A 25,964-nucleotide genomic window follows, 5' to 3' on the forward strand; every position below is an offset into this window, starting at 1 on the left:
TTTTATACATAAAGAATTTATAATATTGCTTTTTTAGTTCAGTTAATGAGGACGTCGTAGCGCAGTGGCTGACTGTAAACGACAGTTTATTAGAGATTAAATTTATATTTTTCAATTCCCCACTCTGATAGACAAAACGCGGTGTTAAGTTACGCCATTCAACACGTAATGTCTCGAAAATTAGACTTATTTATATTGATTAGACTTCACCACTTTAGGAATTTTGTCATTAGCTTCCCTCTACCTACCAGAAAAAAATCAGTCATTGTACACAATTTATATGATAATAAAAGCTTGTCTTAAAAATTTAAACTTAGCAGATTTTACATAATTAAATTAGTACTAGTTTAGTTACACAAGTAAATCACGCGACAAGCTTTTATGATCATATAAATTGTGTACAATGAGGTTATGAGTTGATAGTTAATATTTAAAAGACAAATTTTATTTTCTCCTTTTTAAAGCGTTTAAATAAAAGCTTTTTCTAAAAATGATTTTTTGCTTCTAATTTATTTCATTATATACATAAGTTTCGATACAATTTGATGTTAAAAAATATTTCCCGAATGGGAACCTTTAAAACAGAAGTATAATATAATAAGCTCCCGAATAATGCCACAGAGGTATAATATATAAATCACAATAAAAACCATTGTAAACAATCTAAAAACACCATTTCCTCGTTCAAATTTAAAGGAAATAAATTGAAACAGCTCTGAGATCTCAAATACAATATGATTTATGTTCTAGTGACATTTAATTCAGTCTACGGATATCCTCATTTTCTTCCAAGACTTACGAAGTGAAGCAAAAGTAACAATATTAACTTTTTGCAGCGTTCTCTGAGCAACGGTCCAATCATTCTGTCCTAATCAAACTAGCTCCTCTTGAATTTTACTTTGAAATATGAACAAAGCTTTCTTTTATGGAGTATTTTCTTTTATACCAGTGAATGTAATGCCTCCATACAAAACTGAAAGAGGGATTGATGAACGGTTTATTTGGAAATAAAGTGGAACATATTTGTAAATTATATATTTTAATAATTATAACAAATTCAAAGTCATGCTGTCTTCTTACCAGAGCTTGTTGCGTGTATAGTCACGAAATGCCACCGCCGCCAGACAGAATAATGCATTAATGTTCTGTAAATTAATTAAAAATTACAATCACATTACAAAGACGTATGTACATACATACATACATACATACATACATACATACATATATATAGTTTAAAGCCTTTTGTTTTTAGAACTATTGTTATACAGAACTATAGTGAATGCGTGACAATGGTGTACGCAGTTAATAATTCAATTATAAGTCACTTTTAGAATAATTAAGTTAATTAACGTAAAAGGATAATGACGTACAGCTTTTGCCTGTAGAAAAGTCAGTGACATATTTTTATATGGAACTTTACTTACTTATAGGATAATCAGAAAGGAAAAAATCATTGTGGGTGAAAAATAGATAGGCTGAAGGAATTTAGTATTAGTATTATGTAATTGTGTATCGAGTAGCGGAACTTAACTCCGTGATTGGAGATCGGATCAGTCCCGTGTGGAGATCGGATCAGTCTGACGCCTTAAAACTAAAAATATCTTAAAGTAATTTGAAGATAAAAAGCTTTGAATGAAGTTGTTTAGATCTCTAAATAGTGATTTTGCTTAGTACTTATTCTATTTATAATGATTGTTTAGCTATTATATTATAATGCTCAAGAAGAATTGAAAAATTTCTTAATTGAAAATTTTATATCATTTTGACAATTAGAATTTTTTAATTCAAATTATTCTATAAATTTAAATTATTAAACTCAATCCAAAATTTAAAAGAAATGTATTTTGTTATAAAACTATATAAATCATGAGTTATTGAATTAAAGTAACAGCATGCATCTTTTCGGACTTTCTAGTCAAAATTACAACAACACATGTTGAGTGGCAGGACCAAATGCGGTTTATCTATACCGAAATAAAAAGTCGATACTGTGGATTGTCCCACATTAAAGCTCTGATATTGCAATTTGCGTAGGATATGATAGATATCCTGATGCGGAGGAAATACTTTTTTTTATTTCTTTATGCTGCTATCTCTTCACTCAGTTGAATTCTTGATAGTTCCTTGATCTTACAAGATCTTACAACTCTTACGTCGTGGCAAGTTTGCAAAATATTTCAGTAAATATCCACTTTGATTTTCCATTTTCTTTACGACTTCAGCGTATACATATGTACTATAAATACGTTGGAGTACTATTACGTGAAATACAAACATATAAATAAATAAAATAATTCATTGAGTTGAGAAAAGCATAGTGTATACACTCTGTTCTTCACTTTCCGCTCTGTCTTCGAGACATTCCGTGTTAAGTGGCGAAACTCAATGCCGCGCTTTGTCCTGTTATCAGGCAGAGGACACTAAACATATATTGATGATGATTGATACAATCGCCGAATTTATATTTATACACTGTGCTACACCACAGTGAGATTACAATTTTTAATATCCTTGATAATAAGTAACCAGTGGTCGAATCAAAATCGATCCATTCATTTAGTAGATACGATGCACAGAAATATTATGGACATGACATACACATATACCTACACAAAGTTGTCAAATTTATAACACCCCGTTTATTTTCGTCAGAGATGAAGAATAAGTTTCTCAAAATACAAATTATAAAAGATATATAACTAAAATAAAGAAAAATTTTCACAAAATTATCAATTACAGCCCCGGTAAAGAGTAATAGGCGATCGAGTAACGGCCGGTTTGGTATCTACTCGTACGAATAGATTACATCCATTTAGTAATAGATGCCCACTCAGCTCAGCTCAGCTACTGCTCGTAGCTTTAGAGTGGCCGTGATAGACATTAAGTTAAGTAATGTTACGCTTGGATAGCTTGGGACGCTGCGCTGGTGTACTGTTTTGTTTGTAGTTTCAAACTGTATTCTGGATACAGGGTAGGCTGATGGAACCTAGTGTTAAAACTAGTGTTGAGTGGAGGAACTGGCGGATATGCAGCAACATTTAATATAACTTAGAATTAATTAAAAAAAAAAACAAACGTATTTTAAAAGGAATTAAATGACTGAGTGAGACAGCCCACAGGCAAACGACTGCTTACAGAAATATGAAATTCGGAATGTGTTCATATATAGATAGATATATATAGATGTGACAACACTGCACTTTAGTACACATCTTGTAAGCAGCGCCACATATTTAATTTTTAATTTTTTGTCTTTGTGTTTGATTTATTAAAATTATAAAAGATAAAGTTGTTTCTACACTGTACGGTAATGGAAAAATGTATAAAAAATCGTGTCAATAACGCTGTTCTTGATAATATAACGGAAAGATTATTTTAACACTATGTGGATCACTTATTCACTTCTAACAATAAACTTAGTTTATAAGGAGTTCAACTTAATCCTTCTAGGTAGGCTTATGTATATATACCTATAGGCTTTTATATAAGATTTTTCCAAATTCTAAGAGAAGCCGAAAAAAACGTGGGCTGCAATATTTTTTTTATAACATAACATTTTGAAACAAAACTGCGATACCAACAATGGTTAACGTTGCTCTATACATACTAGTACACGTAGGCCTGCAAGCTTCCTATTGTCACTATGAATAATTAAGAAGTGTCCGGAACGTATGAAATATTCAATTTCAATGATGTAAGCTACAAATATTTTTTGAAAGAGAAATATTTTTTCAATTTGACAACTACATTGCTATATAAATGTGAAATAACTGCCATACATATTTTTTTAGCTAACAAACTAATAGTGTTAGAACATTTAGGTCTTTACCTGAATTCTTATTCCTGTTTGTCACAGATCATACGAAAAAATATTTAGAATATGTTTTGGTCAGTAGAAAAATTCAATACTTTTAAATAAATGTAATAGAATTTTGTTGGATATCTACATTTTATCGTAGTTACATTACTTATCGTCTCTATTTAAATAACTCCATCACCCAAAAGTTATATCGAAAACAATGCTATAAACAAGAAACATTTCGTGTCGTTCCTTTTCCTTTATATATTACTTACTAGTGGACCCGGACGCGGCTACGCCTGCTTCAACTATAAGAATATTTATTAAATTATTTTCAATTTTCAATAGAATTAGTAAGAAAATTTAAGCTTAAACAATCAAAAAGGATAATTAGTAGATACACATTATTAGAAAAAAATATCTGAGTTATTGAAATTAACCAACAAAAGGATTAAAAGTAACTAAAGGATATAGAATTCTTAATATTAGAAAAAGTACCTAAAGTTTTCCGTGCGTGCGTACATAGATATCGACTCTACGAAATAACTAAACATTTCTCTCTATTAAGCAGGATAATTTTAGCGGGCAATATCAAATAAAATAAGAAGAGAACCAAAGTGTAGCTTAAATTAATTATAAACAGCAAATAATTACATAAACATTTACAATAGTTCGAAAATGTATAAAAATTTATAAAACCGTCAACGTCATCTGCCCGTTCGCGTCGGTCATACTGTGCCGCCCGTAGGTTAGGTCATTTGGAATCAGTGACATCTCCTTAATTATTTATCAGAATGTTATACAGTAAACTATAATTTCCATCAAGATGAAATGATAAAAGTGACTCTTATATTTATTTTCATAAGGATGAATATCAAAATGTCGCGGTAACGGTTGCGTAGCGACGCGACGGTTGTTATTAACATGGCAGAATAAATTGCATGTCAAATTAGAAAGTACTTTAAAATATATTAGTATATATGTGTAATGTAATGTTATATAGCCTATAGCACTTCTGAAGAATGCAGCTTTCATACAAAACAAAAACAATGAAAATCGGACCAGTAGATCCAGAGATCTTAGCGTTCAAACAAACAAACAAACAAACAAACAAACAAACAAACAAACTCTTCCGCTTTATTATATTAGTATAGATAGTAAACAATAAGCGTGTGACTGTACGCGGTTGCGATTGTGGTTTCATTTCCAACTAGAAGGAATATATTATATTTCATAATTTATTCGTATTGGTAAATATATCGGGGCATTAGGTTTCGGAACTTTACTCATAATGTCTCAAAAACTGGGCAGGAGGTAGTTAACGGAGTGTTTTACCAATAGGACATCTTCTGACTACCTACTATAGTCGGGTTACAGTATCAAACTTTTCTTTTATTTGTGCATAACAATAATTGAGGCCGCCGGGGTACAGTGAATTTGAAAGAGATAACAGTGCTATATTGCTCTTTAATTGAAATTGTGAAATTTTAAAAACTGAAAATAAAAAATTCTAAAAATCAGAAATAGTTACCTATCTGAGTAAAATATACAGAAAGCTCTACAGTCGATTGCTTTAAAGAATTTCGTATACTACAACATTTGCCGTCTTCGCGATTGCGACTTGCAATTTTTCGAACAAATATGTCTATCTTTCACCCGTCAGAAGGAAAATGAAATCTTTTTGCTTATATTCCCCTATCTTTCTTATTTTGCGAGGTGAGTAAACAGAATTTTGTGGCAAGTGATTTTATTTTCTACTTTTAGGGCTGTTGATAGTGTATTCCGTCATTTGAAGCCTGTCGCAACGCTGCGGCACAGCACCTGACTGTAAGCATGACGTTCATTGAGTTCCATTCCCACTTGGAAGAATGATTTGTTTTAAATTCCTCGTTCTGGTACAAATAATAAAGCATAGCAATAGACATATAACAATAGACTCCCTGCTGTGCGGGAAAAAGCGTGAAACCACATTTACCTAAGTACGGTCGGTATCCATTATCATTCTTTCACGCACTTAACTGCGCTAATACGACATCACTATGTCATGTCGTCGCCTGAACACAACTTCTCTCACAAACACGTCCATCTCTCACGTCAAAAGAAAGATAAAGTCAACGTGTAAATAAACACTTTGCGTATTCATCACAAGAAACCACATTGTTATTGTACAAGGAACATTCATAAAGGCCATTTACGAAATCACACACAAATACTCGTAATATTATTTTAGCTGCAAAGTGCTTTTTGTGTATTAGCTTTATATCTACAGGAATAACAGGGGTGTCGATGTATTTAATGTGTTCCGATTTAGCTTTCATATGAGGGGTTACAGCTATTAAAACTGTTTTTATATTGCACTTTTATAATAAAAGTGTTAATGAAAAATATTGTACGAATAATAAGGTCGCTTACATTCGCGACTGTTACACATTTTAAATGAAACTTTTTAACAGGAAAAATAACATATATTTAGTTTATTACATTTTAAACAGAACTATTTCAATAGCTAACCCATAATCCACTGGCAAACCAAGGATTTTGACTCGGTCGAAGCGCCATAAGTGAAGAACTAAACCGAACTGACAACGGGCTACCTACTGTAAAGATTTTTTGACTTTTTGGAAACGTCGGGCAAAAACATATAATTATACAAAATATACGCCATTAATCCAGTTAGAGAGTTCCATTTGAAATAATAAGAGTAAGCTTTATTCTGGATTCAGGAGATACGCCTTCTGTATACAGAATTAACCTTATTTCGGATATTAATATTAATACTCGTAGAATTATACTTAACTAGCGGACGCGCGCAGCTTCGCTAGCTCACTTAGGGGTGAATTCTAATAAACCATGCAACATGTGTTCAAAGAAATATTTTTAAGAGTCTAAATTTCTAATTTTACAAAAATCGGTGGCGATTTAAATTTTTTTCCATACAAACTTTCAACCCTTTATTTGCGCCCTTGGGGGGTGAATTCTAGACAACCATGAAACACATGTTCAAAGAAATATTTTAAAGAGTCTTAATTTCTAATTTCATAAAAGTCGGTGGCCATTTAAAGATTTTTCCATACAAACTTTCAACCCCTTATTTGCACCCTTAGGGAGAGAATTCTAGAAAACGATGAAATATGTGTTCAATTAAATACTTTTAAAAATCTAAATTTCAAATTTTATAAAAATCGGTGCCGATTTAAAAAATTGTTCATACAAACTTTAAACCCCTATTTCACCCCTTTAAGATTAAAATTTTTCAAAATCCCTTCTTAGTGGATGTCCAGATAACGAAAGAAAACATCTGTCCAAATTTCACGTTTCTACGCACAGCGGTTACTGCTGTGAAAAAGTATCCACTAGCTAGTAGCTACAGGTTTTTTATATTATTTTATTATTTTTTTAAAATACGTATTTAAGAAATTGAATTAATTTGTATCAATTCTCGTATATTATAAAAGTTTATGCTTACGTTACCTTTAGTATTTCTGATGAGTGTTAAGTCAGACAGCCAGACATTACGTGTCGACGCGTTAATGGGGGAACAGAGCGAAGATATGAAAATACTTAAATTCCCCGATAGGGAATCGAACCAACAACGGTCATGCTTACAGTCAGACGCTGTGCCGCGATGCCACGACTGGCCGATTGTTTTATGTGAGATTTTAGTATTGAAAAATATAATTATGTTAAATATATATCTAAATACATGTTTTATATATAATTAATCATTCTATTTATTTGGCTGAAATTTAAGGTCAGGTCAAGGTTTATTATCCATATCTAGAGAGTACGTTAAGGTTTAAGTCTACTCTATTTTTATTATATTGAATTCGTGTCCCATTGAGCTTCAAGAGAGATTGTAATACTTCAAACGTTTACGACTAAAGATCAATTGTCTATCGCAGACTTAATCGCTTGAAAAGACGTTATTGCCGTCTATGTAGCCTTTGGCATAATATCTACTAAACCAAGGCCCACTTGAATGCGTTTATTAATAATTACATCGGATTAAAGTTGCTAGTTCAAACCTGATGAGTGATACAGAATATAATAAAGAGTTTTTTTTTGAAGCCATTATGGGGTAGTGCATGTGGCACTAGTATATACTGTAAATGGAATGATTGTAAGTTCGATTCTTTTTTGAAGAAATGGTTATTTTGTACTTCCCATTCATGGCAAGATAAAAAGCGGCGTTTAACTCTGCCAACTAAAATACAACTAATATTTTATGTTTTTTGGAAACACGAGGACGAAATGGTTAACTTCTCAGCTTCACGCTGTGTCACGCACATAGCAGGCTAGGTAGAGGGGACCTAGGAAGCTAGTGTGAAGACACTCCGTTGCCGTTTGCCGTGGAATAAAAGTAAATAAGTAAAAACTCAGTAAAAATATTTAATATTACCTTATACTGACATCCGGTTATATATGGCACCAGGTGAACTTGAGCACAAAAGGCTTCACCGGTAAAACAAGCGTCAAACACTTTGTGACCATTTATTACACTATGTAGGTACACCTTCCTTTACGTCCCGTAAGGAAAGGTGTAGATTTCATATTTTTTTTATTATTTATGACGGTGATGTGAATAAATTTATGCCTATTCCTAAAATATGCTGATATTATTTCTCTTGTTTTGGTAGAAAAGTGTAATTTAAATATTATTTCTTGTTACCTAAGTTGGCAATGGTAAAATAGTTTTTTTTACATGTATGATATACAGCAAGGCAGGCTTAAGAAATTTCATGTTAAATAATTTTTCCACTTTCTGCCTTCTCTTCGAAATTAAAACACTGAGTGATGATATTCAACCTTCACGTTGTCTTATTGGAATGAGGAAAAAAAATATACATTTCCCTGAGAGGAGATGGAACTTACAACGCTTACAGTCAAATGCCCTACTGCGCCACGGTGGCATTGATTGATTAGATTATCAGTTCAAGGCATTGTAAGTTGAAATTAATAACCCCCCAACCCCCCCCCTCCCGTTATAAAAATATAATTTAATATCTTAATTTCCTCGTCGACCCCAAATTTTACGTGATCATCAAAATTTTCACCACGAATATCGCTATCAACATTTTACTACGACCGCTAGCGAGCGCCAATATTTGTCGGCTATGGTAACTATTCTATAGTATTATAAACCTAGCACACCCTTGTATTACCAACCCTATAAAAGGTCGACCCTTTTTGTGTTCTCCAAATCACCAGTCATTTCGCGGCTTACAGAAAAATTGTCGTCTTTCCAACGACATTGGCACGTGACGATTTGAATTGAACTATTACAAAGAAATGTTTGAAAAGCAATTTCTGTAGGGATTTGTGATTCACCTCAGAATACCGATTGCCATATTTTACAGCTTTGATTCTTATATTTTATTATACTTCTTGTATTTATTAAATATTTTTTAAATGATTTGTTCCCTATTGTTTTATCTATATATATAAAAGGACTTGTCCTCACTGACTGAGTTAAGACGCACGCACAGCCGTAACCGCTGTGCGTAGAAACGTTAAATTCGGACAAAAGTTTATTTTCGTAATCTGGACATCCACTAAGAAGGGATTTTGAAAAATTTTAACCCTAAAGGGGTGAAATAGGGGTTCAAAGTTTGTATGGAAAAAAATTTTAATGCGCACCGATTTTTATAAAATTTAAAATTTAGATTTTTAAAAGTATTTAATTGAACACGTATTTCATCGTTTTCTAGAATTCTCCCCCTAAGGGTGCAAATAAGGGGTTGAAACTATGTATAGGTTTTTTTTAAATCGTCACCAATTTTTATAAAATTTTAAATTCAGGCTCTTAAACGTATATAGTTAAACACATGTTTCATGGTTTTTTAGAATTCACCCCCTAAGGGTGCAAATAAGGGGTTGAAAGTTTGTATGGGAAACTTCTTAAATCGCCATCGATTTTTATAAAATTTGATATTTAGGCTCTTAAAAATATTTAATTGAACATATGTTTCATGGTTTTCTAGAATTCACCCCCTAAGGGTGCAAATAAGGGGTTGAAAGTTTGTATGGAAAAATCTTTAAATCGCCACCGATTTTTATAAAATTTGAAATTTAGACTTTTAAAAATATTTCATTGAACACATGTTTCATGGGTTATTAGAATTCACCCTTAATACGCAAGCGAAGCTGCGCGCGTCCGCTAGTTTAAAATATACACAACCTTTTAATTACGTCTTCCCCCATCTGGGAAAATAGAAATAAGGGAATTATGTTTGATAGTTGTGTTTGATGCATTTTAAAAGACTGTAGGTATAATGGGTAACATAGGAACAATTAATATATAACAATATGTTCTTTTTCGGTAAGTGGACTGTGGAATACATTTTTTTAAATTTCAAACCAGTAGTTCCCGAGATTAGTGCGTTACTAGATAGCCCCCTCCCCCAAAACTAGCTATTACTCCGTTCTAGCAACAAAAGCGTCTAACCTCCTAAATAATATTAACAGTTTTATATAATACAGATAATAAATATTTAAAAGCTATTTAACATTTTTATCTAAGCTCTAATCTTCAAAGGCGCGATTTAAGATGGGTTGCAATATCGTTGAGATAATGCTATTCTTGGAACTAATAACGTAGACTTTGTAATACCGCTATTTAAACTCCGGATATTTTCTTGTAAGGCATCAAATATTTATATTCAATCGTGGATCTTACATTCCGGAGATATAAAGACTTTATTATGGATATCCCTCGTGGTGCAGTGGGACGGGACGGTGTGTGGTTGTAAAAGTGACGGTGGTGATTCGATCCCCATTAAAGGTAAGGTAAATCGTAAAGTTAAATTCCACAACTACCACATATTCTTTGTCTATTTTGTTATGCGGAGAAGCAGCTAGCTAACTTCCCGTACCTACTTGTGGCATAATTATATTGTAACAGAAAACACAGATGGTTTTACGTCCAAATCCCACTAATAGGGATGGGATTTGCAAATGGATGATTTTAAAAGAAATAAATTAAAATCCCTTCTTAGTGAATCCAAATTTCACGTTTCTACCATCAGCGGTTTCGGCTGTGCGTGCGTCTTACCGTATATTTTTAATTTGAACCCGTAGTTTCATAGCTTAGTGTATGTATGTATTGCATTTAATCTAACAAACTCTTTAGCTTTATAATATTAGTAAGGAATACAGAAAAGCCAAGGGCTATATTGAGTTCCGTTACTCAATACGCTGTGTTTCAGTGTCCTATCACTAGGTGGCACTTGCCTACTCTAATAAATGATAAAAAGATGTGAAGCTGATTTTTTAAAATATTAATAAAAAAAATCCTAGGTATACTATGTAAAATTTTAAATACTATACCTGCGATGGTATCAAAACTGCTATCGACACAAATAATGTATTTAGACAATTACTAAAACTAACAGCCTGCCTATTGGTTCATAAAACTTACCAAACTATATATGTACGCTCCAAAAAGCGTAAAAAAGGAATAGATAAAGAGAACAAAAAAGCCAAACAAACGTTTGGTCACGTTCATCAACGTTACGTTACATTCTCTAACAGCATTTGAAAAGCTAACTAGCTAGCGATGTTAGGCTCCAATTCAATATGTGAAAAATTGTATTACAATTCAAATAGAATAATTTGGTATTGCCAGTGATAGCTACAGTATACTGATTTGATTATATTTCAATTGTATTGTTCATATTTTATGGAACAGAAGAATGATTGATTTTTTTTTCAACTTCACGCTCTATCCCGCATGCAGTAGATAAGCAGTGGGATAGGTATTAAGACACGACGTTCCTCATCGAATTCTGGAGGTATTGCGTGTTGAGTGGCAGAACTCAACGCCGCGCTTTGTCTCGACACCAGAGTAAGGAAATGAAAATAGTAGATAGGTACATTATATATGTAAGTAATAGCCGCTAGCCCGCTTGTTTGTTTGGTTTAGAGACGTAAAATGGATCATTCTGTTTTTGTCCATAACCGTATTAATTTAAAAAATCCTTTTTAGTGCTCTCTTCACTAACCTACCAACATGCTAAATTTCAACCATTATGAATGAAAGCTTGAACGCCGTTTCCAAAGGAGTGTGGATTCTAAATTATGACGTTTTAATGTTTTTGATATATACTATTTATGCTCATAGCAGGATTGGCAAAGCAAACCCGGGAACCAAGGGTTAACACACTCCATTCCCATTAATTATCTGTGAAACGGAGAATTCTGGAAACATTGCTTGTCACCAGAGCGAAGAAAGCAAAATATTACATATTCAATTTTGTCGAGTGGAAATCGAACCCATAACCTGTCGCGTTTATAGTTACACACTTGTGTATTTACGCTTTGACTGGTCTCTATGTAATTGTATTTATAAGAAAGGTTCAAATACCCTTATGTTCCACCCAGTGCCATAACTATTGACGTTTGCCACGATGACATAAAAAGCTAACTTTTTATTGTGATCCTTACATATAAAAAATGTAGTTTACCTTTCAAAGGACAGGGGTAAGGATATAACAAACAATATTACCTATAAAGGGTCCTCTTAAAATCCCTCTCTTCGTATTTTCATTTGAACTCCCTAATTGAATTTTACTGTAATATTAAATGTTTTTAGAATAATTTTGATATAGGTAAAAAAATCGCATTAAATTATTTAATGTTTACTGCTCACTGCTGGTAGACGAAGCACGGCGCTAAGTTCTGCCTTCCTTACATTGCGAGCCTACACGCAATGTCTCGATAATTAATTCTAAAACTAGAAACGGAGTGTCTTAATATCAAGCTATCTCTGCTATGCGGGAAAAACCGTGAAGTTGCTTACTTACTTAGCTTGTTTGGGGCACAGTTGGATTGTACCCGAGTATAAATAATGTATTCTGTTCGAATGCCACTTAGAGAGTATCTTAACACTAGGTTCCCTCTGCCTACCTTGCTATATGCAAAATTAAGTATGAATGTTTTTTTAAATGGTCATAATAATATACGCATATGAATAAATAATGAAACAAGAATAACCCTGAAACCAAAACGAAATGCGATTTTCGAAATGACTTTCCTAATAACTAAGTTTTTAAACTAAAGCAAAAAGCTCAACAAAATTTCTATAAAAGCTCGAGCTTTAATTTAAAATTAGAAATGAAAATGCTTCAGGTACGTTTCAATGTTCGAGGCTAACAAGCTGTGAAATCACGTTTGAATGCATGACCACTTGACCGGCTTGCTTTATAACCATTCATTTAATTCGGTTGCGAATAAAACATTTGACTTTTCTATGCTCACGTAAACAATTAGGAACAGTCGTGACCTAGGGGCCTTTGCACAAGCCTTTGACAAATAACTATTATAGTATAATAAAATATTTTAATTTAGATCAACGCCGCACTTTGTTTAATATAATCTATCATCATAGAAAATATATTAAATACAATCACCCTCCGAGCCGAAATCGAGCCCACAACCATCGCCTTCACAGTCAGACGTCTTCCTACTGCGCGTAATAGAAATATGATAATTCATATTAAAGCAACACATAATGATGCGATAAAGGAAATAAACATAATATGTATATATTTGTATAAAATTATTTTACATCTTACCCGCCAATTCTATAAATTTGACGATTGAACTGAATTTCATTACATTGTAAATTTTATAGTAGACTAGCGGGCCCGGACGCGGCTACGCCCGCGAAAATATAAGCCTAAATAATTAAAATAAGTTAAAAAATAATAATAAGTGGAGATTTATTATTAGAAAAAATATCTGAGTAACCGAAATGAACAAACAAAAGAAGTAAGAGTAACTAAAGGAAATTCTTAATATTAGAAAAAGTACCTAAAATTTGCCGTGCGCGCGAACTAAACATTGTTCTATATTAAATAATTATTAATTTTTGCGAACAATATTAAATAAAATCCCAAATGATTAAAAATACTATATTTTATGTGTATAACATCGGTATAGATAATCGAACTGAGATAAATTAATTATAAGCAGCAAATAATTACATAAAAATTAAGAGTAATTCGAAAATATATAAAAATTAACAAAACCATCAAAGTTATCTGCCCGTTCGCGTCGGTCATACTATACCACTCGTAGGCTAGGTCATTTGGAATCAGTGACATCTCCTTAATTATTTATTAGAATGTTATACAGTAAACTATAATTTCCATCTAGATGAAATGTTAAAAGTGACTTTTATATTTATTTTCATAAGGATGAATATCAAATTATAGAAATCATCTAATTTTTGTTAATGTATACAAATCTATATCGGCGGGTGCCATGTATGCATTAAGCAAACTCATTTGTGATGACGTTTTCTTAAAACAACAAACTTTGCTAATCGTTGCTTAGCAACGGCGGTTGTTATAAACATGGCGGAATAAATTGCATGTCAAATTAATAAGTATTTTAATATATTGATATATATCGAAAATATTACAAATATGAGAAAAAAAAGTATCCTATGTTCATCCCGAGACCCTCAAGTATCTCTATATGTGTATTTTATCACAATAGAATTAGCGGTTTGACCCTGATTGCGTAAAAGACAGACAGATAGAGTTACTTTTGAATTTATAGTATAGGTATGGATATATTCTAAGTTATAATAAATCCAAATCTATACTAATTAATTAACTCACATTAATACTTATAGGTTACATTTTATGATTAAAATAATAATAGTAATTTTAGTTATTATTGTAATGTTTCTCTAAAAATAGTGTAACTGACTCCTACCCTCATTGCATTTTTTTTCTGTTTCTTACTATTACTAAGCTTTCATACCTTTATCCTCATCGCCACTTGTAGTGTATGGGCCCAAAGACAATGGCTCACCACTACACCAGATCAGCAGCAGCAGATTAGAATCGAAGCACGTAAATTTAATTTCAAACTGAACCTATAAGATTTATGTTTACTTCTTTTTAAGTACAGAACCCTAAAAATGAAACCAAATAGATGAAAGTTGGAATAACTCAATTTCAATTTGACACGAAAGGCTTCAATCGCTCAGTATCGAAATATATTATTCAATTTACATTTAAGAAAGCAATCAATTATAAATGGAGAGTTAAATTTTCTCGCACTTGAATGTTTTCAAGTGCTTATTGAAATTCTTTCTTAAATAAAATACGGGTATTATAAGATATACATTTTAATGGCCACTGAGACCGTTGTGGTACAATGCGAGATAATCTAACTGAACTGAAAATACAACGAAAAGACCAGACTAGACTATAGGAAATTAGACTATAGTATACATTGATACATAGATTTTTTTTATAATTTCTTTTTGTATGAAGTTCGCCGCGTTATCAAAACCTATAGGGTACTTCCTCTCCACTCCGTACAAAAGGATATTCCCGCAAATTTAAATTTGTCAATTTTTATTGATCTACAATCCTGAAATTGGAACGGCACTTGGTAATACGAGCGAGTCCGACTCGCACTTAACCGGAATTTATATTACTTTTAGTGAATGATTATGAAATTTAAATGACTCGATTAGTCATTAATTTCAGCTATACCTACACACTTTCTTAAGGAAAAGTACATCGATAGACGTACAGACAAACAGACAAAACAGGGATGCTATAAGAGTTATATTTCTTATATTGGTATACAGAACACCAAATATGATAAAATATTTCTATCAATCAATATGACAAAATATTGTAAAAGTATGTAATACGTACACTATACCCTGTATACTATGTAGGTACATATAATTGGTTAAATTTGGCAAACCGGTCGAGCTAAGCTTCGCGCGACGTCAAAGCCTGGACGACTGCGGTAGTCTAATTAATCGGACGCAGGCTATAAATGCGTAACATTTTGTTTCCGTCGCTATAAAAAAGATTTTAACGAAAAACGCTGTATGCATTTTGGGTATATTTTTTTAACAACTGTTACTATTTTGCTAATTGAATTTTGTATTTTAGCTTTTTTAGAGTTTTTTTTATATGATTTTTGTTTTTTGATAAAAGGATCTAGATTGTGTTATGCGTAGGTTCGAATTTAACTTGACATATAATTAATCCCATAATATACAAGTATGTACCTATCCTATAAAAATGCGTGGATACCTATATCCCGAAATCTGCTAATCTGGAAGTGGAAATCAAAGTGATCGGTCACTATTGGTAATAATGTCGGTAAAGGAACATTAACATACACTTACAGAATTTACCACACCATATAAATAAATCTTAATTTAAATCTAGTTAGTTGATAAACTTAAACTTAATGACTCATAATTTACTATAAATTTTGTTTGTACATAAAACAGTTTATAATTAATTTGGGTCGAGGGCCCCTCGAGTGCGATCATTTATTAAAGCTATAAATAGCTTTTATTTCTTAACTTTACTATGGTAATGATATTATTAGCAAAAAGGTTAAGGATAAAGAGGGATAACTTTTTTTTTGCATTCACGTTGTATCCCGCTTATAGTAGGGTAGCCAGAGGAAATTTAGTGTTATTACACGCTATATTACACGCTGAATTTTGCAGGTTTGACGTGATGAGTGGCGGTACTCAACACCGCGCTTTGGTATAGCTTGCCTTGGCGTCAGAGTGAAGAAATGAAAATATAAAATAAATAATAATTTCCTCTTGCGAGTAGAAATTGAATCCACGACCGTTGCGCCACAGTCTCATGTACTCCAGTGCACAGACGGCCACAATACACCAATTTACATTATAAAGTATTGATCGAGTATATGTGCACGTACTACACCTTAGCTGACATCTTAGTGTAATTATTGTATTTAAATCATTGTCACTTAATAGCGCTGCTGAGACAACCTACGGTATTAGATTTCACATCAGGTCATGGTTTGTAACTTGATTTCACCGCTGCTTCGCAAGCATGTTCAAATGAAAAGTTACATTGAAACTATTAACGTGGTATAGTATAGGCCATACGACTTTCCTCGTTACAAACTCGTACCAAAGTAGCATTGAAATGAACCAAATGGCGCAGAGGCACTAGGGTGTGACTGTAAAGCGACGGTTGTGGGTTGGATCCGCACTCGAGGGAATGTATTATTATTTCTTAATATGTTCATTTCTTCGCTTTGGCACTAACCCAAAAAGCTTGGCGTTGAGTTCCGCCAATCAACACGCAGTGCACCAAAAAATTCAGCCTTCAAATTATTTACCAGAGCAGGATGAAAACAATTAATTTCCCCGAATGAGATTGGAACCTTAAACCGTCATACTCTGCTACGAAAGCCTCATCGTATGTGTGTCAAAAAAAAATACCACTAATCAATTCAGAACAAGTAGCTACAACACGTTGATGAACATATATTTTTTTGTACTTTCCACCCTACACATGCCATTTGCATAGAAAACAGTGGAAAAACGCAGAAAAAATGAGAAAAATACAGCTTTGTAACTCAATAGTTAGTGAGTTTCCCATCTCGCTAACACTCTGTGCGCCAGTACTCGCGTATTACAATATCAAAGGTGGACTTAAAATATGTGCATCTGTTTATCGTCGCTTTCTATGTGCTCGTACATACATACGTTAGACCTAAGCTTGATTCTCTCATTATTACGATGGTTATCATTAACTTTGTTATTATTATCTCGGTTTTACTAAGAAATTTGATTATCTAAATGATTAATTACTCCATATCAGACTTATCTATTATAATTGTCAACTTCACGTAAATATACAGTGTTCTCTTCTTGCGTCCGAATTTAAGACGCAATGCTAAACGAGGTCCCTCGTGGCACAGAAGCACAGGAGCACAGGAGCACAGGCGTGCAACTGTAAGCGTGACCTTCTGCTGATTGAGATTATTAACAGAGCTTTTAAAACATACTCGTATATATAACAATACAATTTGCAACCAAAACATAGTGGTTTTTGATGCTTTAGCGAAATACCGCAATGTAACCATAAAATATTTTAGATAAATTATTTAATAATTGAACTAAATGTTTCTGCCATATAAATTGAATCAATTAAACTATTGAAATCAACGTTTTTCACTGAACGATGCAAAGGCACGTGTCCGATCATGTAATTAGTGTCTGGGTCACACACAAATATGTATTTTATAATGAATTTATGTATTATATGTTACGTAATGTGTTTTAATTTTTATAATTTCGTAAGGGATATTGTTATAATTATAATTGTATAATTACACAAGGCTTCTAAGCTTGTATAACATATACTATCTATGCTAATTTTATAACGCTTAAACGTTTTTTTGGTTGAATACATTAATCTAAAGAACGGCTGGTTTGAACTGAAATATTACTCTCTGTTTGATAGTTTATTTATCGAGGAAGGCAATAGGCCCACCGTACTTGTGGCCAGAGTTGTCTCGGGCATTCAGAATGAGTTATGTTCCATCGCTCAACAAAATAATACCTTCGCTGGGAAAGAAATCGAAGAAAACGTGACGACAGTAAATACTATTTATTTAATATGTGAGGAAAAAGTAATTGGAAAAGTTAAACATACAGCCACTTAAGTGACTTTCCTTTGAATATTAAAATGAATTAGTAGATGAGTAGTATTAAAATAGTAAATTGGTAGTGGGTTCGATTCCCACTCGAAAAAATTAAACTGAGCTTACATTCCTCATATTCCCCGCAATTTTCGGGACATTGTACAATATGCATAATTATGTTGAACGGTAAAACTCAAAGCCACGATTTCTGTTATTACCAGTCACAGTGTCAAAAAAAACCAAACAAGATCCAAGAATACTAAGCAATTAAGTTAACTAAATTTATGAAAGAGCAATCAAATTTGAATCGACATCATTACGTCCTCTAAAATCGATATCATCGAGTAAACAGAACGACAATGGAAATTCGTCTAAAATTAAATAGATAGTTAATTCGCCAATTACACCAAATTGATCCATCAATAACTATAATTGTGTAATCATTTGATTTAGATTGCTCTAGAGGGCAATATGTCAGTGTATTTAAATGCACTATACATTTTATACGCCAGCGCGGACCAGTGGAAGAGTATCACGGTGTAAAAGCGTTGGTTATGGCTTCGATTCCCGGGGAAGTAATTAAAATTAAATTACTTTCATTTCCCCCTACTGGTAAGATAAAATTCGACATTGAGTTTCGCTACTGGACACTCAATTTTGTGAAATTGGGCAAAAAGTGAAGGATGAGGTGTTTCGCACCAGGTTTGCCCTGTCTACCTCCCTATATGGAAGATATGCGAAAAGCTAAAAAAACATGGAATTTAAACTGATTATCTCCTTAAGCATTAAAGAAAGGAGTTGAATCATATCATATCTGTCGCTCTTATTTGCTATGCTACGGTGCAATGAGGGCGTCTAAGCATGAAATTAATTATATGTATAGTTGAATACAAAATATCGATGTCCATGAAGTATAACAGTGACCGCAAACGTAACCAATGACTGTGTTTATTTGCGTATAGCATTTCGCAACTAATTACTTACTTTAATGTATTTTCAAATTGAAAATTCATTCTACTAAATCGTTATTACAAATTTTTTAAACTCGTTTTTTTTTGTTTTTTTAAACATGCCTTTATCTACCCAGTGCGCTTGTGTCAGTTAAATGTACGTCAAAATGTTATGAAATTTACTAAGTTTTAGTTTCTGAGGTTGAACTGTAACTTTTTTTCAGTCAAAACAACTTTCTTTTTACGTCTGTATACTTTTGCAATCTTATTTTTTTGTTAGGATTTTCTTCACGAAACTAAGCGCGTGGCGTTGAGTTCTACCATTTTACCATAGAAAGTAGAGAACGGAGTATCTTTACCCTAGGCACCCTAGGCCTAACCCGCCATATGCAAGATACAGCGTGAAAACTCAAAAATATTTAAAACAGTATATTTAAAGCAGTACCATAAAGTCCTAAACGTTTCACATAAAGAGAATAAATCCTCGCCACTGTATTATACGTGTATTTTAGTTTGAAGAAATCTCTCGTTATAAATGGCAGTCGTACCTCGCGCGTACATTATGTAAATACATTACCCTCCATACTTTACTAGGGTTGGTACTAAAAAATTAGACGAAATATAGTACAAAATGCTGTAATTTTTGTTTTGTGTAATTTTTTCCATATTCTTAGTCTGTTATGACAAAATGCGGCGTTGAATTACGCAACTTTAGACGTAGAGCCTGTAAAATAAGTTAAGGGCATACTGATTCACCGTCATTCTTTGCCTAACGTCTGTAATATAATAAATACTAAAAGCTAATACAAATCCCAATTACATTCAAGAGGAAGATTATCATATCAAGCAGTACTAAAGGGATCAACTTCTGCTAATTCCATGAACCTTAACCCGAACACTTAAGAGCGAGATTACCAATAGTTTTCGCTTACATATTCTTCTGCCTCAGTTGTCTGGGGAGCGATTGACGATTCAAGCTCTTCACGACTATGTTACTAGAAAATATAGTAGGGTCCCTCAGGGGAGTTTTTTGTGTGAAAAATGGCATATCATTGTAAGGGTGAAACGCCCAATTTGCTTAGGTAAGGTACGGGTCAGGTAAATATTTCAAGACTGAGTACATTTTACTAAATAAGCTCCCACGGGATTACATGTCAGAGTTCGTATGATCTGTTTTGAGAGGACTAGTCGTGGACTAGAGATTATAAGATTTATATAATAGTTTGGATTAATATATAAAGTATTCGTTTAATATATTAAAGTATTATTTTCAATGATTTTTCACTTTTAGTGGTGTATTGAAAAGAGGACTGGGGGTTTTTTTTTATTGTAGCGAGGAAATCAAAATAATGAATGAAAAATGAATTCCCAAAGTGGAAATCGAACTCACAATCGCCACGCTTATAGTTAAACGCTACCTGTGCATCTGCTCCTTGACGGCTGTAGCCATACTCTTAAGTGTATATAGTGGTGATAACTGGAAAAAAATGAGAGTACTAAGCCGCATAAAGCAGATTAACATTTTCAATCATTAATTAAGGTAAAATAATAAAACAAAGCAGCTCAATAAATTTAACTGACATTACTCATTGAATTATAAGCAGAAGAACTATTATATAATCAAATCCACAAAATAATCTCTATTATTCGCATACAAAATACATAAAAAATATAGAAACTCATGATAAATATTCACACAGTCCAGCTGCAAAAAGCCTTTACATTCGTTATAGCGAACAATAAATTATGAAGTTTAGAAAATTTTTGACATGAATTATATCTGAATATTTTTAACCAAAGCTAGAGAGAGATGCCCACGTTTTGTTGAAACTTTGACGATATTTTATTCGCAGGTACTCCTAAAGTACTTTATTTATGTTATATTTCTAAATTATTATGTTAAATTCGGGATAGGCAAAGAAAAATACATATTTTACTTACTTTTCCTAATATGAATATGTAGAGTACATTTTTTTCTCGTTTTGGTGAAATAATGTACGAAAATATTGTTTTGAGTAATTTATATCTATGTAATAAAGGCCAGCGTGGTGCAGCCGCACGTCTGACTTTAAATACAGCGGTCGTGTGTTCGATGTCCACTCAGGGAAATATAATATATTAATTTCCTCATTTGGTAACAAAACAAAACTATTGTTACCGGTCCGTTGAGCTCTGTCAAGAAAATGGAATGTTTACTATTAGGTTCCTTCTACCTACCTTTCTATGTACGTGCACTATTTTAATTGTGTTTAACTTTATATTATGATTGTACGCGATGTCGCATGTAGTAGGGGAGTAAGCCTAATGTTAAGACACTTCGATCTCCGCTTTCCTCCCGGATTGATGAATTGCGCCATGAGTGGTAAAATTGAACGCCGCACTTTTTCTTTCATTGGAGTGAGTAAATGAAAATACTTGATTCCTCTGGTTGGGGTTGGAACCCACAAATGTCGTATGCTATACCATTTCATTGCACTGCGATGACCACGACGATTAAACGAATATTTCAATATTTTATATAATATACATTTTAAGAGATACTATAAATTCAAATGTAAGTACAAATCAAAATTCAAGAGTTCAATAAATAATATTTTCTTTGTTTCAGATTTACCACGTTTCGTGGGTCCCGGATCGAACGTCACAGTAGCAGTGGGAAGGGACGCGGCCTTAACATGTAGAGTCGATAATTTACAAGGGTTTAAGGTAAAATTAATTTTACTTATCATTTACTATATTATCTTGTCTTATTATATTTGAAACTCATTGTATACATAATAATAGTGGGCTCAATCCCCTTTCGAGGCAATGATTAAATCTTAATTATGTTCATTTTCCCAACAATGTTAAAAGTTTATTGAAGTTAATCATAGCAATATTATTGACAATGACCTTCTACAGGCAGAATATTGGGAAAAGTAAGATCTATCATTGGGTTCAAAAAACGCATTAACTTAACGCTCTAATACTAGTTACAAATTCAAATATATTTAGCAAAACTTTTGTTTATCTTTAAAAATCATGTCTGTGATCAAAATTATTTCGTATAACAAACTCCATATACCTAACAAAAAGAAGTAATATTTTGTCTACACATTTTAGAAGTCTAAACAGCAAAAAGCATTGCCATTAAATAAAGATTAAGAGAGCCACCTAAACTGTATATTTCCGAGTTTTTCCGGATATTTCCCGTAATAAAGCGAGCCTTATGTCCGAACCATTTATAATACAACCTTGAATAAAACATGATCGGTGAAAAATTAAATTCGACTCGACAAAACTCTACATCATTTATCAAGACCCACCAAACAATTGGGTGGACTGTTGGGAAAATTGACCTCCGGAACTTTTATTTCAGCTTCTGCTTCATTTTATGCTGTGATGATATTTTGATTGATTGTCGCATCACTTCTTTTTGAGTAGATGATGCGTCGTTTCTACTTTAAATTTGTTAACGTAATTTTCACATATTTTTATAATTTTTATTGATTAAGGCTTTCGTGACAGCGAGCATCCGCCTGTAAGCGTGACGGTTTGATTCATATTCGAGTAAATGTTTTTTTTTTTAAATTTCTCCGCTCTGTTCTTTCTCAGTAACAAACTCTGGCGTAGAGTCGGGGTCAGATAGTTAACTTAGAATGTCGCAAAAACTAGGTGGAAATCGGAGAGCAGAGTGTGTCACTAGTATACAAACGTGGAATACAGTGTGACGCTTTTATAATTGCAATAAATGGTGAAAACTCGCCTTTCCCAAGGATTTTCTATCTTTCTCGACGTGGCAGTGGGTGCCGCTATTCAACAACATTTATTTCTTACCAGTAGTTTTGCCAGTAGTTCTTGAGATAACTGCATTCAACCAAAAAAACTTTTCAGTTTAATTTTCACTATCCTCCTCCTAGTCGTGATTTTTTAAAGGAAAATGTGTGTAATGTGTATAACATTTACGTTACGTTATTTACATTTCCGAGCTCGACGTTTCAAGTAATTTGAAGTAGTCCGTAGTCGCGACTCTCGAATAAAATGCCACCTGGCATCCATTTGCGAGTTGATACAATTATTATATCAACTGCTAGAAATAAATAATGAAATTAGTGAAAAAAATATTGAAAAAGGCGGTTTTACGTTATTTCTTTGTAGAGAATGTGTTGTTTTTTTGGAAAGTCAAATAATTTTGTTTTACATTTTAAAACTTATCTCTAAATTCTAGGTAGAGGTAGGCAGAGGTACCTAATGTTAAAATACTCCGTTTCCCACTCACCACCATGTTATTGAGACATTTCGTGTTGAGTCGCGGAAATAAACACCGCATCTTGTGTTATTACCAGAGCGAGGAAATGATAATAATTAATACTTTTCAGAAGGAATTGAAGTGCCGCAGCACAGCACTATGTTCATATTTGATACATTTTTATTACAATGACAAATGTTATTATTGGAATAACCATGAGAACCTAGGATTAAGACTAAGTTATACTAGACTAAAAACTAGATTACCTAATACTAAAAATAATTAAAATGACTAACACTAACCGCACAGGTGGCGTGGCTCCGAGTGGACACCCAGACAATCCTGACGATAGCAGGTCACGTGATAACCAAGAACCACCGCATCAGCGTCCAACATGGTGACGGGGCGTGGACGCTCGGCCTGCGGGATGTGAGCGCGGCAGACGGGGGCAGGTACATGTGCCAGGTCAACACCGAGCCTATGATGAGTCAAACGCATTTGTTGCAAGTCGTTGGTGAGTATCTGTGTTATTTTAGCTTCATGCTGTTATCCTGCATATAGTAAACAGGTAAAGGTAAAGGGAATCTAGTGTTGAGACACTCCGATCTCCACTATCAGGCGATGTTTGCTCTCAAAGCTGCGTTTCATCTAGACCAGTTTAGTTTTGTTTAGACCAGTGGAAGGAAATGAAAATATTAAGTAATTTATTTCCCTAAGTGAGAATCGAACTCACGAACGCCGCGCTTACGATCACACGCTATGCTATTGCGCTATAATGGTCTCGACTATGACTCGACTATAGCTTGTGTTTTCTAAATAAAAGGTGATATTTAAAAAAAAATAAGAAAGGATATACAGATATTAGAACAAGCGAAAGAAGTGATATATCTGGAAGTATTTTTAGTAGAGACAGGAGAAATAAAATACCATTAGTCTCAGTAAAGGACTGTTATATACGATTTCAGTTTAAAAACCCAACACTATAAAAACACTGCATAGTGTTACTGCATTGTTTGAATTTATTTTTGCCATTTTTTTGCATTCATTTACAAAACTTTTATACTCTTATACAGTAACTGCTGCAGAATGCAGTTCCACCAAGTGCTTGTTGAGAATGTTTATTACGACTCCTAGTCGTGCTAAAGATAATGTTATATTTGAAATTGTTTCGTGAAATGTGTGCAGTTTACATAGTTTTATTTTAAGCGCGCTTGTGAGAGGATTTTTTATATTTCGCTGCAATATTGTAATATTTATTGTATTTATTTATGAATGTATTGCAAATCAGCTATTTTTTTTTTGTAAATCATATAAGTAAATATTTTGTCAGTTCTATTTTATTTTTAAAGAAGCTTTTTTGTGTGATAAAGTTCACAGAATCAGATGTAAATTGAAAAATCTCGTTTTTCCTGTAGTAATTTGAAGACATTCTCTCTAGTCCAGTCCAGTAGTTTCGTCTGTGTGTTGTCAGTCAGTCAGTAACGGAAGAGTTTTATAATGTAATAAATTTTTTTTAAAAAAACAAAACAAGTGGGGAATTGAAGTGTATTAACGGGAACGGGATGGCTTAATACTGGTTTCCACGTTTCATGTGCATACTCCGCTATGTGACGTGTGAAGCTAAGAAAACGTATATAAAAACCTATAATTTAAAAACATTGCTAAACTTCTAAGCACGCTGCACTTACCTTGCAAAGATCAAACACTCTAAAACTCGATATCGGTAAAGAGCGAAACGTATTTCTAAGTTCCAAACAAAAGTTATGATGTCAATGATAAACATTCAGGAAGCGAGCACGAGTAGTTCCGGAAAGAGAACCATCTTAAATAAACTTTGGAGAACTTCGAAACTGCGAATGCTGTATTTATTTTATGTACCTAGGGGCAAATCTCTTTTACGCTTCTCGACTCTGACTGTTCATGTATAAACGATTGTTTTTTTATGGAACTTTATTTGACAAACAAATGACAGAGAGTTATTATTTCTCGATTATTTTTTTTATATCCTTATTTTTTGCGAGGTCGTCGGAGAAAATCACATAGTGTCAAGACATTCCAAATCATAAATTGTTACTTTCTAATCATTTTAGAGCCTTTGGATGTTTAGTGTTCGGACCAGTGCAGCGTTTTGTCTAAATATTTGTTGAGCTTTTTCGTTATTTAGAGACAGACATTCCATATTATACGTCTTAAAATCTTCGAAATAAAATTTACGGTAAAAGTTTAGTCTTAATTGAAAAGCTTCATTTCAATATCATTATTATATAGGCTCTCACTTCAACCCAACTGTTTTGTAAAAAAAAAGTAAAACAGAAATAACAGAATATAAATTCTTTTGTAAAATTCAACTTCTATATCACTCAAAAGTCGTAAGTAGGCATTGAGGTGTCGAGAGAGGAGCTCCGAAACTGCCAAATAAATGGCGGCGCGTAAAAAATGACCCAAATTACTGGCCATATCTCACAAAGTGTATTATTGAAGAAGATTCTTCACAGAACCACGTTATAAACGATAGGTCGTATAA

The 25,964-nt window shown here is 33.0% G+C and overlaps 1 protein-coding gene across 1 annotated transcript in view; it reads left to right on the top strand.

Annotated features, from left to right (window-relative positions):
* LOC146537995 (opioid-binding protein/cell adhesion molecule homolog) overlaps positions 1 to 25,964 on the top strand; it is a 53,888-nt gene that overhangs the window by 11,527 nt on the left and 16,397 nt on the right. Inside the window, exons 2-3 of the mRNA XM_085186992.1 lie at positions 21,821 to 21,918; positions 23,750 to 23,954. Of these exons, the coding sequence (XP_085043118.1) occupies positions 21,821 to 21,918; positions 23,750 to 23,954 (303 nt within the window). The remainder of the gene's footprint in view (positions 1 to 21,820; positions 21,919 to 23,749; positions 23,955 to 25,964) is intronic.

Source organism: Heliconius melpomene, chromosome 6 (assembly GCF_056956725.1).
Source record: "Heliconius melpomene rosina isolate 202511_hmr_F chromosome 6, ASM5695672v1, whole genome shotgun sequence".
Classification (NCBI taxonomy): domain Eukaryota; kingdom Metazoa; phylum Arthropoda; class Insecta; order Lepidoptera; family Nymphalidae; genus Heliconius; species Heliconius melpomene.